Source organism: Centropristis striata, chromosome 13, assembly GCF_030273125.1.
Source record: "Centropristis striata isolate RG_2023a ecotype Rhode Island chromosome 13, C.striata_1.0, whole genome shotgun sequence".
Taxonomy (NCBI): domain Eukaryota; kingdom Metazoa; phylum Chordata; class Actinopteri; order Perciformes; family Serranidae; genus Centropristis; species Centropristis striata.
The window spans coordinates 23,175,602-23,188,101 of record NC_081529.1 but is presented as its reverse complement, the minus strand read 5'-3'; the positions used below and the strand labels follow the sequence as shown (position 1 = coordinate 23,188,101).

Sequence of the window (12,500 nt, the reverse complement as noted above, 5' to 3'; positions counted from 1 at the left end):
CACACAGAATTAGTGTTAATGTGTGTTAGTCACATTGATTTTGAGTATGAAGCTAGATAAAGAGATTTATCTGTGATTTAATGTGAATAAACAGATCTAAAGGATGCAGAAATAACTACAACAAACAGTCTGAACTGATGCTTTGTGAGGTCTGTCTTTGCTAAAATGATGGTTTTCTGACTGGAGTCTGGTGCAGCAGAGCTAAAGGGACAGTTCACCTATGTAAATGTTTCTGCGCTGCAGGTTGGAGAAGGAACTTCTCTGAGTGTCAAAGAGGACGTCAGGATTCATCCAGGAGACGTGGACGTTTCCTACAAAACACACACACACACACACACACAGGTTAAGACAGGTGTATGAGCAGCAGATGTCTCACAGAACAGAAGCTCACCTTGCCATTCAAAGCTTCCAGGTGAACCGACGATGACTTCAGTCTGACTGATGGATGCAGAAATCCCCGAGTTACACATGACCTCACCGCTGACATCACCCAGGTGACTGCACACACACACACACACACACACACAGATTAATGCGTGAAGGTGACATGTGTGTCAGGTGACGTGTGTCAGGTGTTTTATGTGTCAGGTGACCTGCAAGCCTGGTCCGGGTTCTGCCAGTGCATGTCTGTGTCGTTGTATTGCAGGTCGTTTCCACGGAGATAACAGCGGCCAATCATGTGTCTGAGTTTGAATGCTCCGTAGAGTTTAACAAACCGATGACCGCACACCTGGAGAGATACAAGAGGTCAGTTAGTTAGTCACCTGGTAAGTTAGTCACCTAGTTAGTTAGTCACCTGGTTAGTTAGTCGGTCAGTTAGCTGGTTAGTTATTTGGTTAGTCAGCTAGTCAGTTAGTCGGTTAGTCAACTGGTTATTTAGTTGGTTAGTTAGTTGGTTAGTCAGTTAGTCGGTTAGTCAGCCGGTTAGTCAACTTGTTAGTTAGCTGGTTAGTTAGGTGGTTGGTTAGCTGGTGAGTCAGCTAGTTAGTCAGTCAGCGAGTTAGCTGGTAAGTTGGGAGGCCAGTCAGTCAGTTAGACAGCTGGTAAGTCAGCTAGTTAGTTAGTTGGTTAATTAGCTGGTTAGAAAGTCTGTTAGTTAGTGGGTTACATTAGCTGGTTAGTCAGCTGATTAGTTGGGAGGTTAGTCAGCTAGTTAGACAGCTGGTTATTCAGTCGGTAAGTTAGCTGGTTAGTCAGCTGGTTTGTCTGCAGGTTAGTCAGCTGTTTTTTGGTGAACTAACTTTAACAGACATGAATGTTTTTTTGTTTTTGTTTTTTATTATTCACAATAACAATTTACAATATATACAGTATTTGCCCGGGGGTTACAGAAAGAAAAACACACACACACAATCAGACAAACATCAATTCCAACAGACAAAACAAAAAATAAATAAATAGATAAATAAATAAATAACATAATGCATCATCAATCACCTGGGCGTGCTGACCCCCGGCTCCAGCGGCTAGCTCTGGGGACGTGGAACGTCACCTCGCTGGCGGGGAAGGAGCCCGAGCTTGTGCGGGAGGTGGAGCGTTACCAATTAGAAATAGTTGGGCTCACCTCCACACATAGCGTGGGCTCTGGAACCACACTCCTGTAGAGAGGCTGGACTCTCTCCTTTTCCGGAGTTGCCCAGGGTGAGAGGCGCCGGGCGGGTGTGGGGATACTCACAAGCCCCCGGCTGAGCGCCGCTTTGTTGGAGTTCTCCCCGAGGAACGAGAGGGTCGCCTCCTTGCGGCTGCAAGTCGCGAGGAGAAGGTCTCTGACTGTTGTCTGTGCATATGCACCGAACAGCAGTTCGGAGTACCCGGCCTTCTTGGAGTCTCTGGGTGGTGTCCTGGAAGGGGTACCGCCTGGAGACTCTATAGTTCTTCTGGGAGACTTCAACGCTCATGTGGGCAACGATGATGGTACCTGGAGGGGGGTGATTGGGAGGTACGGCCTGCCCGATCTGAACCCGAGTGGTGTTTTGTTATTGGACTTCTGTGCTAGTCACGGATTGTCCATAACGAACACCATGTTCGAACATAGAGTGGCTCATAAGTGTACCTGGTACCAGAGCACTCTAGGCCAAAGATCGATGATCGATTTCATTATCGTGTCATCAGATCTGCGGCCGCATGTTCTGGACACTCGGGTGAAGAGAGGAGCAGAGCTGTCAACTGATCACCACCTGGTGGTGAGTTGGATCAGGTGGCGGGGAAGGATGCTGGACAGACCTGGCAAACCCAAACGGGTAGTGCGGGTGTGCTGGGAACGTCTAGCGGAGGTCCCTGTCTGCAGGGTCTTCAACTCACACCTCCGGAAGAATTTCTCCAACATCCCGGGTGAGGTTGGGGACATGGAGTCCGAATGGGCCATGTTCAAAGCCTCAATTGTTGATGCGGCTGGTAGGAGCTGTGGCCTGAAGGCCGTCGGTGCTTGTCGTGGCGGCAACCCAAGAACCCGCTGGTGGACACCAGCGGTGAGGGAGGCCGTCAAGCTGAAGAAGGAGGCCTTTCGGTCTTGGCTGGCCGAGGGGTCTCTGGAATCAGCAGACAGGTACCGTTCGGCCAGAAGGGCTGCAGCTGCGGCAGTCGCTGAAGCAAAAACTCGAGTATGGGAGGAATTCGGGGAGGCCATGGAGGAGGACTTTCGGTCGGCCTCAAAGAGGTTCTGGAAAACCGTCGGGCGTCTCAGGAAGGGAAAGCAGGGCTTGGCCCAAGCTGTGCTCAGCGGGGGCGGAGACCTGCTGACCAGACCTGTGGATGTCGTCAGACGGTGGAAAGAACACTTTGAGGACCTCCTCAATCCAGCCAACACGTCCTCTGTAGAGGAGGCAGAGTCTGAAGACTCAAGGGAAGACTCACCAGTATCCCTGGCAGAGGTCGCCGAGGTAGTCAAAAAGCTACCCGGCGGCAAGGCGCCAGGGTTGGATGAGATTCGCCCTGAGATGCTGAAGGCTCTGGACACTGTTGGGCTGTCATGGTTGACACGCCTCTTCAGTGTCGCGTGGAGGTCTGGAACAGTGCCAGTGGAGTGGCAGACCGGGGTGGTGGTTCCCATTTTTAAAAAGGGGGACCGGAGGGTGTGTTCCAATTACCGTGGAATCACACTTCTCAGCCTCCCCGGGAAAGTCTACTCCAGGGTGCTGGAAAGGAGGCTCCGGCCGATTGTCGAACCTCAGATTCAGGAGGAACAATGCGGCTTTCGTCCTGGCCGTGGAACAACGGATCAGCTCTTTACCCTTGCGAGACTTCTGGAGGGGTCATGGGAGTTTGCCCATCCAGTCTACATGTGTTTTGTGGACTTGGAGAAGGCCTACGACCGTGTCCCTCGGGGAGTCTTGTGGGGGGTACTGCGGGAATATGGGGTACCGGGCTCGTTGCGACGAGCTATCCGGTCCCTATATAACCAAAGTGAGAGCTGTGTCCGCATACTCGGCACAACGTCAAACATGTTCCCAGTGGGTGTTGGCCTCCGCCAGGGTTGCCCCTTGTCTCCGATTCTGTTTGTGGTTTTCATGGACAGGATCTCAAGGCGCAGCCGGGGGGAGGAAGGGATTCGGTTTGGTGACCTAAGAATTGCATCTCTGCTTTTTGCAGATGATGTGGTTCTTTTGGCTTCATCAAGCCGGGACCTCCAGCACTCATTGGGGCGGTTTGCAGCCGAGTGCGAAGCGGTTGGGATGAGAGTTAGCACCTCCAAGTCTGAGGCCATGGTTCTCTGCCGGAAAACGGTGGACTGTCCCCTCTGGGTGGGGAGAGAGATACTGCCTCAAGCAAAGGAGTTCAAGTATCTCGGGGTCTTGTTCACGAGTGAGGGTAGAACGGAGCGTGAGATGGACAGGCGGTTGGGTGCGGCGTCAGCAGTGATGCGGACGTTGTACCGGACCGTCGTGGTGAAGAAGGAGCTGAGCCGGAAGGCAAAGCTCTCGATTTATCGGTCCATCTATGTTCCAACCCTCACCTATGGTCATGAGCTTTGGGTAGTGACCGAAAGAGCAAGATCGCGGATACAAGCGGCTGAAATGAGCTTCCTCCGTAGGGTGGCTGGGATCAGCCTTAGAGATAGGGTGAGGAGCTCAGACATCCGGAGGGAGCTCGGAGTAGAGCCGCTGCTCCTTCGCGTCGAAAGGAGTCAGCTGAGGTGGTTTGGGCATCTGGTAAGGATGCCTCCCGGGCGCCTCCCGTTAGAGGTGTTCCGGGCACGTCCAACTGGCAGGAGGCCCCGGGGAAGACCCAGAACACGGTGGAGGGATTATATCTCTCTCCTGGCCTGGGAACGCCTCGGGGTCCCCCAGGAGGAGCTGGACGTTGTGGCTGGGGAGAGGGACGTCTGGAATGCCCTGCTTAGCCTGCTGCCCCCGCGACCCGGCCCCGGATAAGCGGAAGAAAATGGATGGATGGATGGATCATCAATCAATAAAGTATTGGTCCAAAACAAAGTCAGTTTTCAGAGCCTTCTTGCTCTTAAGTCCTTTAATAGAAGTGCAGTATTGCTCCAGTTCCTGTAGAAAGTTAACAAAACTGGGTTTGGAGTCAGCCCATTTCCTCTTATGTATATGAAATTTCCCTAAAAACAGAAGTAACTGTACATAAAAACTCAAGTCCTTTTCATCAAAACAAATAATAATGTCTTTTTCCTTAAAGTGGATTGCTTGTCCAGTTTTCCTGTTGACAAAATTTTGCACATCCTTCCAGAATATTCAAGCATATACACAGTCATAAAACAGATGGCAAATTGTTTCCTCGCCTAAACCACAGAACACACAAGAATACTCAATATCAAGCTTAAATCTCTCTAAGGTTTTTTTGCTGGATATATTTTATGTATTATTTTAAAGTAGACCTCTTTAACTTTATTATTCAAGACAAATGTATCCCCAAGTAGCCAAATCTGCCTCCAGTCAATATCCCCATATAATGCTGTCAAAAAATATTTTGCTGAGGGCATAGTTACAGTCAGCATGAGGCTCCTGATTAATTTATTCGAGCATTTATTTTTAGTGATATCATTACCGCCGAGGAACAAAACATTATTGAGTGGCTCCATCAAAGAGGCATCTATTGTTGATCCTCTAATCAGCTGCAGTACACTCCTCGGTATGGCATCAAACACCACTGCATATTCTTTTGGGGTAACTGGCAACCTGAATTTAGTGAGGAATTCACCATACCTCAGTAACTAGTAAGTTGTTTAACTAAAACAATACCGTTCTCAACCCATTTCTTATAGTATAATAATTTAGTATTGAATATTCTTGTTATTCCAAATGTAATATCTAGTTGGCAAGAAATTATGCCTGTATACCATTTTCCAGGCCAGCAGCGCTTGTTTATGAAAGTTAGATAAGAGTTAGTTAATGTTGCCTTTAAATTTTCCCTGTAATATAGCAACCCCTACTGACCTGTTGCTATCAAAGGAAAACCACACATGTCAGATCTTCCGTTATTCTTATCTTTCTTTCTTTGAGTATGGCAGAGGTTTTAGCGTCTTTCCAGATCTTGTCTCTATGGGACCACAGCAGGAATTGGATGATGATCTGGCGGCTGGAGCTCACCTCCTCAGAGCGGGGACCCAGTCTGTGAGCGATGTCCACAGAGAGGTTCAGTTGGTCAGCGATGTCAGGGGAAACCTAGCTGAAAAGGTCTGTGATGATCTTATTGATGTTTTCTCCCGGTCGTTCGGGGATCCCAGCGACCCGGAGATTCGACCTTCTTTTATAAGTGTCCAGGTCGTTGCACGTTTCGACTCTACATTGGAGACTCTCAACTTGTTTGGTGACATCTTCTACCTGTTTCCCCAAAAATTCCAAAGAGTCAGTGACACTTTTTAAGGTGTTGCTATTGTCTTTAACTGTTGTTTCTACTGAGTGGAGCCGTCTCAGAGGCTCTTGTTGCATTTTCTCAATTCTCTCCATGACTGTCAGCAGCAGTGAGTTAGTCACAGGCTGTTTGTTCGGCTCCTCGGTATCTGCTTTTGACTTTTGACTTGGTCTCTTTGTAGTCTCTGGAGATGATTCTGAAGAGTGTTCTTGATTTAATAAATCGCCCATGACTCCCAGCTTGGTCTCCAAGGCTCTGCGTGCATATGTGTGCATATTATCGCAGTGCTCCATTTTCAGATTCAAAACTTATCCAGCACACATACAAACAAATGCAACCTCGTGGTCAATCAACTGGCTGTTAGAGCGAGTGTGGTGACGGTGAAGAAACCACCACTCCGAATCACTCCTTAGCCGTAGATAACTGTTTCAAGCCCTCAGGTGTGTTTAGCAGTTCATAAGTTCAAGGAAAAGTTCAATAGTGTTAATTTCTGCTCGTCATATCGCAGAGCTTACGCTGATGCCTCACCCACGGCACGCCATGGAGCTCACCCCAACAGACATGAATGTGTAAAACAGTGACAGCTGACAATGACATCACAGACTCACCAGGACCCGCCCCCCCGGTCGTCCCTGACTGGTTACTGAGACGCCCAACCACATGTCCTCAACCAGGTCCTCAGACAGGTCCAGGTCTGAAACACAGCACAGGGTGTGTGTGTGTGTGTGTGTGTGTGTTTGTTTGTTTGTGTGTGTGTGTGAGTATGAGTGTGTGTGAGTGTTTGTAAAGACATTAACAAATGAAGTGCTCTTATTGGCTGTTGCTGTGGTGACCACAGATCAGAGGACAGATACTGAGGGATGATTACCCATAATGCACCAGGGGAAAGATAACATCACAGGAAACAGATGTTCTGAGTGCTGCTCTGTGATTGGCAAACATGTGATGTCTCGGGTCATTACTCAATATGTGATTAAATAAAGAATAAATCATAGTTCTGTTTATCTTTATGATGAAATCATGATGTCATGTGACCTTCAGGAAGTCTCACCTGGATCTATGAGCTTCATCCTGCTGCATTCTGATTGGTCCATGCTGATTGGGCAGCTGTACACGCCTCCTGTTCGATTGGCTGGAACATTGGGCTCCGCCTTCTCCCTGGGAGCTCCGACCAATAACCTGCCAGGAGAGACAGAAGGGACAGATGAGACAGGTAAGACAGGAGAGACATGAGAGACAGGTGAGACAGAAGAGATAGGAGGGACAGGTGAGACAGGTGAGACAGGGGAGACAGAAGGGACAGGTGAGACAGGTAAGACAGGAGAGACATGAGAGACAGGTGAGACAGAAGAGACAGGAGGGACAGTAGGGACAGGTGAGACAGGAGAGACAGGAGAGACAGAAGGGACAGGTGAGACAGAAGGGACAGGTGAGGCAGGAGAGACAGGCGAGACAGGAGGGACAGGTGAGGCAGGAGAGACAGGTGAGACAGGAGAGACAGGCGAGACAGGAGGGACAGGTGAGGCATGAGAGACAGGTGAGACAGGAGAGACAGGAGGGACAGGTGAGACAGGAGAGACAGGAGGGACAGGTGAGACAGGTGAGGCAGACTTGATTGTCACACCCCTACATCTTTCTGACCGCTTCTTTATTCATTTCACTGTCTCTCTGCTGGAGAACACTCAAGTTCCTTCTAAATGAGTCTCTTTTCGTCAAAACCTTCGTACCCTTACATCAACCAGCTCTCAAACCAGGTCTTGACCAGCCTGCCTCCTCCCAAGACGTTTTCATCATTTTCTGTTAACGAGGCCACGGACACTCTCTGTTCCTCTCTTGCGTCCTCTCTTAACAACCTCTGTCCTCTAACATCCAAACCTGCTCGTGTCTCCCCCCCCACCCGTGGCTTACTGAGAACGTCATCAGAGAACATAGAGCAGGGTTCAGAGCGGCAGAGAGAAAATGGAGCAAATCAAGGAACACCTCTGACCTCAGCAACGACCAACATCTCCTAACTTCTTTCACCTCTAGCATCAAATCAGCTAAAACCACATACTATCAGGACAAGATCTGCAATCTGATGCTCAGAAAATGTTCTCAGCTTTTAACTTGCTCCTCTATCCACCACCCACTCCTCCCTCCACTCTGCTAACTCCTAACATGTTCGCCTCCTTTTTCATGGGAAAAAGTTGCTGCCATTAGTAACCAGTTCTCTAAGCCTGACCAGCGACAGCTGCTGCCACCACCTAAACGGGCTTCCCTCACCTCTCTACACCCTCTGACCAAGGAGGAGTTCTTCATACTTCTGCTGGATTCTCGACCAACCACCTGCCCATTAGATCTGATACCATCCAATCTCAATCTTCAAACTATTTCCTCGGCAGTAAACCCTTCAATCACACACATCATCAACTCCTCACTTACAGCTGGCATGTTTCCCTACACCTTCAAACGAGCGCAGGTGACTCCACTGCTCAAAAAAACATCCCAGACCTGTGTCACTCCTACCATTCCTTTCAAAATTTCTGGAGCGCATAGTCTTGAACCAAGTCTCCAGGTTCCTCTCAGAGAACAACCTGTACGATCCAGATCAGTCTGGCCTCAAGCAGGGTCACTCTACTGAGCTGCACTCCTGTCTGTAACAGAATCACTGTGTCTGGCTCCAGCAGCTGGCCAATTATCAGCTCTATTGCTGCTGGACCTCTCTGAAGCCTTCAACACTGTCAACCACCAGATTCTCCTCTCTACACTCACTGAGCTGGGTGATCTCAGGTTCTGATCTCCGATTGTTCGAGACCTACCTCTCAATGACATCTTTAAAGTATCTTGGAAGGGAGAAGTGTCCAAACTCCAACACTTTTCCACTGAGGTGCGACAAGGATCAGTGCTAGACCCCCTTCTCTTCTACACCACCTCACTTGGCGCAATCATCCTCCATCATGGCTTCGTAACATTGTTAAGCCGATGATACCCAGCTTTCCTTTCCTTCCCCACAGTCTCTGCTCGTATCTCTGCTTGTCTTGCTGACATCTCCACATGATGACAGAACATCACCTTCAGCTCAATCTCTCAAAGAGCGGAGCTCCTCGTCATCCCACCCGCTCCCATCTTATATCAGCCTATCAATCTTCAGCTTGGATCCATCAACTCGTCCCACCAGATCTGCAGGGAACCGGAGTGTCATGACTGATAATGAACTGATCTTCAAGGTTCATGTGTCCTCAACTGCCAGATCTTGTTGATTCTCCCTGTACAACCAAGCAATCCATACAACTCCTGGTTCAGGCCCTTGTGTTATCATGTTTAGACTACTGCAACTCTCTGCTGGCATGTCTTCCTGCTGCACCACCCAAGCCTCTGCAGATGATCCTCATCTCTCTCTCTGGCTCCCGGTCTCCCACAAACCCTCCCGCCCACTACGCTCTTCCAGTGAAGGATGTCTGGCTCCTCTGCTGCTGAAGGGCTCTACGACTCAAACCAGAATCTTCTCCTCTGTAGTGCCCTGGTGGTGGAACCAACTTCCAAACTCCATTTGATCTGCTGATCAATCTTTAAGAAGTGACTGAATACCAAGTCTTTACTGAACACCTTCACTGTTGATCTACACAGATGAAACGATAAGTTATCTCACTGACCGCTACGTTACGTCCTGATGGACTCAGACTAAAACACAGCTCTGACTCTGATACGTTTCTGACTTCATCCTTGCTTGTGTTGTATTAACAATCATTGATACGTCGCCCCTTGGATAAAAGCGTCGAAATGACTTTGTAGAATTGTAGGAGAGACTTTAATTGTTGTTATTCCTGAATAAATGAAGAGATGTCTGAAGGACACACACGACAGGCACGAAGAGACAGGAGACAGACAATGACAGACGGAGGACTCTGTAACGTCTCATCCTTGTGAGACTCAAGTCATGTGACACAAATCAGCTGATTGTGTGGAGACTTTTTCACAGAAACACTGTGTGTGTGTGTGTGGTGTGTGTGTGTGTGTGTGTGTGTGTGTGTGTGTCTGAGCTTTCATTTCCTGTCTCCACTCACAGCAGCTGTGACTTCTGACCTCAGATCTGATCTCAGGTGTCTCTGTGATATCAGACATCATGACATCATGACTGAACACATTTAAGACCACCGGACCTCCAGGACCTCAACTTTTGAGTAAAAATTATTGATACGGTCCAGATGTCCTCTGTTCAACCAATCAGAGAAGGAGAGCCATCTGAGGGGCGGGACTGACTCTGCTGACCCCTGACGTGCGTGCGTGTGTTCCATTTACAGCCCAATCCAATTAGAGAACATAAAGACAATTGTCTGTAAACGTAAAGACGGACAGCTGGGTGACCTCTGAGTGACCTCCACAGCCTGGAGCTCCTCAAGGATTCTGCTGATGTTTTGTTCTTCAGACTTCTCTTCAGAGGATCAAACACATTATTAAGCACTGCAGGCTCTGTGTGTGTGTGTGTGTGTGTGTGTGTGTGTGTGTGTGTGTGTGTGTGTATGTGTGTGTACATTCCTGCTGTGTAACAGGTTGAAGTATTTTTCATTTACAGACTGAACCTGTTATGAGGGACAGACAGACAGACAGACAGACAGACTCACAGGTATCTATCTGTCTTCATGTCATGGTGCAGAGAGACAGACAGGCCGAACAGCGTCCCGTCTCCGCCCGTCTTCAGCAGCGGGAATGCCGTGTCAACGTTTAACGACGCGACCACACCGACCCACATGCTCAGCAACACACAGACACCTGCTGCCATGGAGACGACCTGAAGAGATGACAACAACAAGACATCTGTCAGCAGCTGATGAAAACATCATTATAATAATTATTAAAACAGTTAATTAATGAATAATAAAACATTACCACAGCAACATAAGATAAAGTATTAAATTATTATATATTTATATTATTATTGATGCAAACAATAACATTTATTTCATAAACTAAAAATGTAAATCTTAAAGCTGTCAGATAAATGTGATATGAATTACATTTTATTTTCATTTCCATTCATTAAAAATAGAAAAACTTCACCAGCGGATTGTTTCTGATGTAATAAAACATATCAACAACATAAAATCATACCTTTGAAACAGATAAATGCCGATTATATATATATACATTATTATATATCTGAACAAAACAATCTGACTGTGAAACAAACAGAGGAAGAAGAAGAATCAAACCTCAGCAGCTCGTCGGTTCGATCCCCGCTTCATCTGCTGCCGGAGGACTCTCTGCTCAGTCTGCAGCCGCTCGCCTCTAATCACATCAGCCTCTCTCTCCGCCCACACACACATACTCAGAGGTCATAAATGGATTCAGGATGTTTGGGCGTTTGAGGGCACCTTGATTGTCTTTCTCTCTCTCTCTCTCTCTCGACACACACACACTGCTGTTTTAATGTGTGTGTGAGAGAGAGAATGTTTTACTAACATTACAAGGCTGCTGACAGACATACACACACACACTTCTCCCTTTTTTATTTGAGCTTCCTGTCTTTGTAAACACTTCCTCTCGCTTTTTCTCATTTTTCTGATTTTCAAAAACACGTCTAATCAGTCACACACAGACACACACACATACACTCAGACACACACACACACACACACACACTCAGGTTATCTGATGCTGATACAATAGCCAATCAGAGGTGTGCGCTCCAGCTGCTACACCTGAATGCGAGTTTCAGCTGGGGAAGAGGCGGGCTCTGACACGTACATACACACACACACATATACAAACATACATGTCATTTCCTGTTTGGAGCAGGAACAGGAAGTGAGTTCAGCAGATTAAAGGGACAGGAAGTCACTGATTGTGTTATTAAACATGACACGAATAACAGCAGTGGAACATTTAATGTGTGTTTATTGAGTGTACTTGAAAAAGGCACTATATTCTCTCCAATGGGCTTATTCCTAGATTTTATTCTTCCATTCAAAAATAAATTTGGAAACTGCGCTCGAGGCCGCAGATACCACTCTACAGTAATAATTTAAACATAAAAACATGTCAGAGTTAGTTTGGGCGAGTCTTTCAGATAATTAATGAACGAGTCTTTCAGATAATTAATGAACAAGTCACAGGTCGTCTGAGCGACTCGAAGCCTGGAAGTGACATGCTTAAAAACAACCCGGGTTCGAATCCGGCCTGAGGTCCCTTTGCCGCAGGTCCTCCCCTCTGTCTCCCCTTTTCTATCTGTCATTTTCAATAAAGCATGAAAAATGCAAAAACAAACAAATAAAATATTCATACATTATCATTAACCCCTTCTCCTCCTCGGGTCTCTGGGGGCTGGAGCCAATCAGCTGACATTAGTGAGAGGTGGGTTCACCTGGACAGGACACATAGAGACAGACAATCACATTCTCATTCACTCCTACAGGACATTTCACCAGTCACCAGTTAAACCTAAGTTCATGTTTTTGGACTGTGGGAGGAAGCCGGAGAACCCGGAGAGAACCCACGCTGACAACATGAGAACTCCACACAGAAGAGCAGCAGGCCGGAGTCGAACTCCCGACCCTCTAACCACGACACCACCGTGGAGCCCAAACTGAATATTATTATTTTTATTATAACATTATTATTAATAAATTATATCAATTTTAAAAAACAGAATCAAATGTCAAAAATCTGAAACTGAAGCAGAATGTTTTTATTGTCTCATCAGATGAATCAAA

The 12,500-nt window shown here is 47.4% G+C and overlaps 1 protein-coding gene across 1 annotated transcript in view; it reads right to left on the bottom strand.

The window, feature by feature from the left end:
- The window catches only part of LOC131984133 (integrin alpha-3-like), a 22,407-nt gene extending 11,837 nt beyond the window's left edge, over nt 1–10,570 (bottom strand). Inside the window, exons 1-6 of the mRNA XM_059349020.1 lie at nt 10,413–10,570; nt 6,863–6,990; nt 6,420–6,505; nt 594–730; nt 392–498; nt 219–311 (exon numbers count right to left, since the gene is read on the bottom strand). Coding sequence (XP_059205003.1) covers nt 219–311; nt 392–498; nt 594–730; nt 6,420–6,505; nt 6,863–6,990; nt 10,413–10,570 — 709 coding nt within the window. The remainder of the gene's footprint in view (nt 1–218; nt 312–391; nt 499–593; nt 731–6,419; nt 6,506–6,862; nt 6,991–10,412) is intronic.
- Between the last annotated feature and the right edge of the window lie 1,930 nt (nt 10,571–12,500).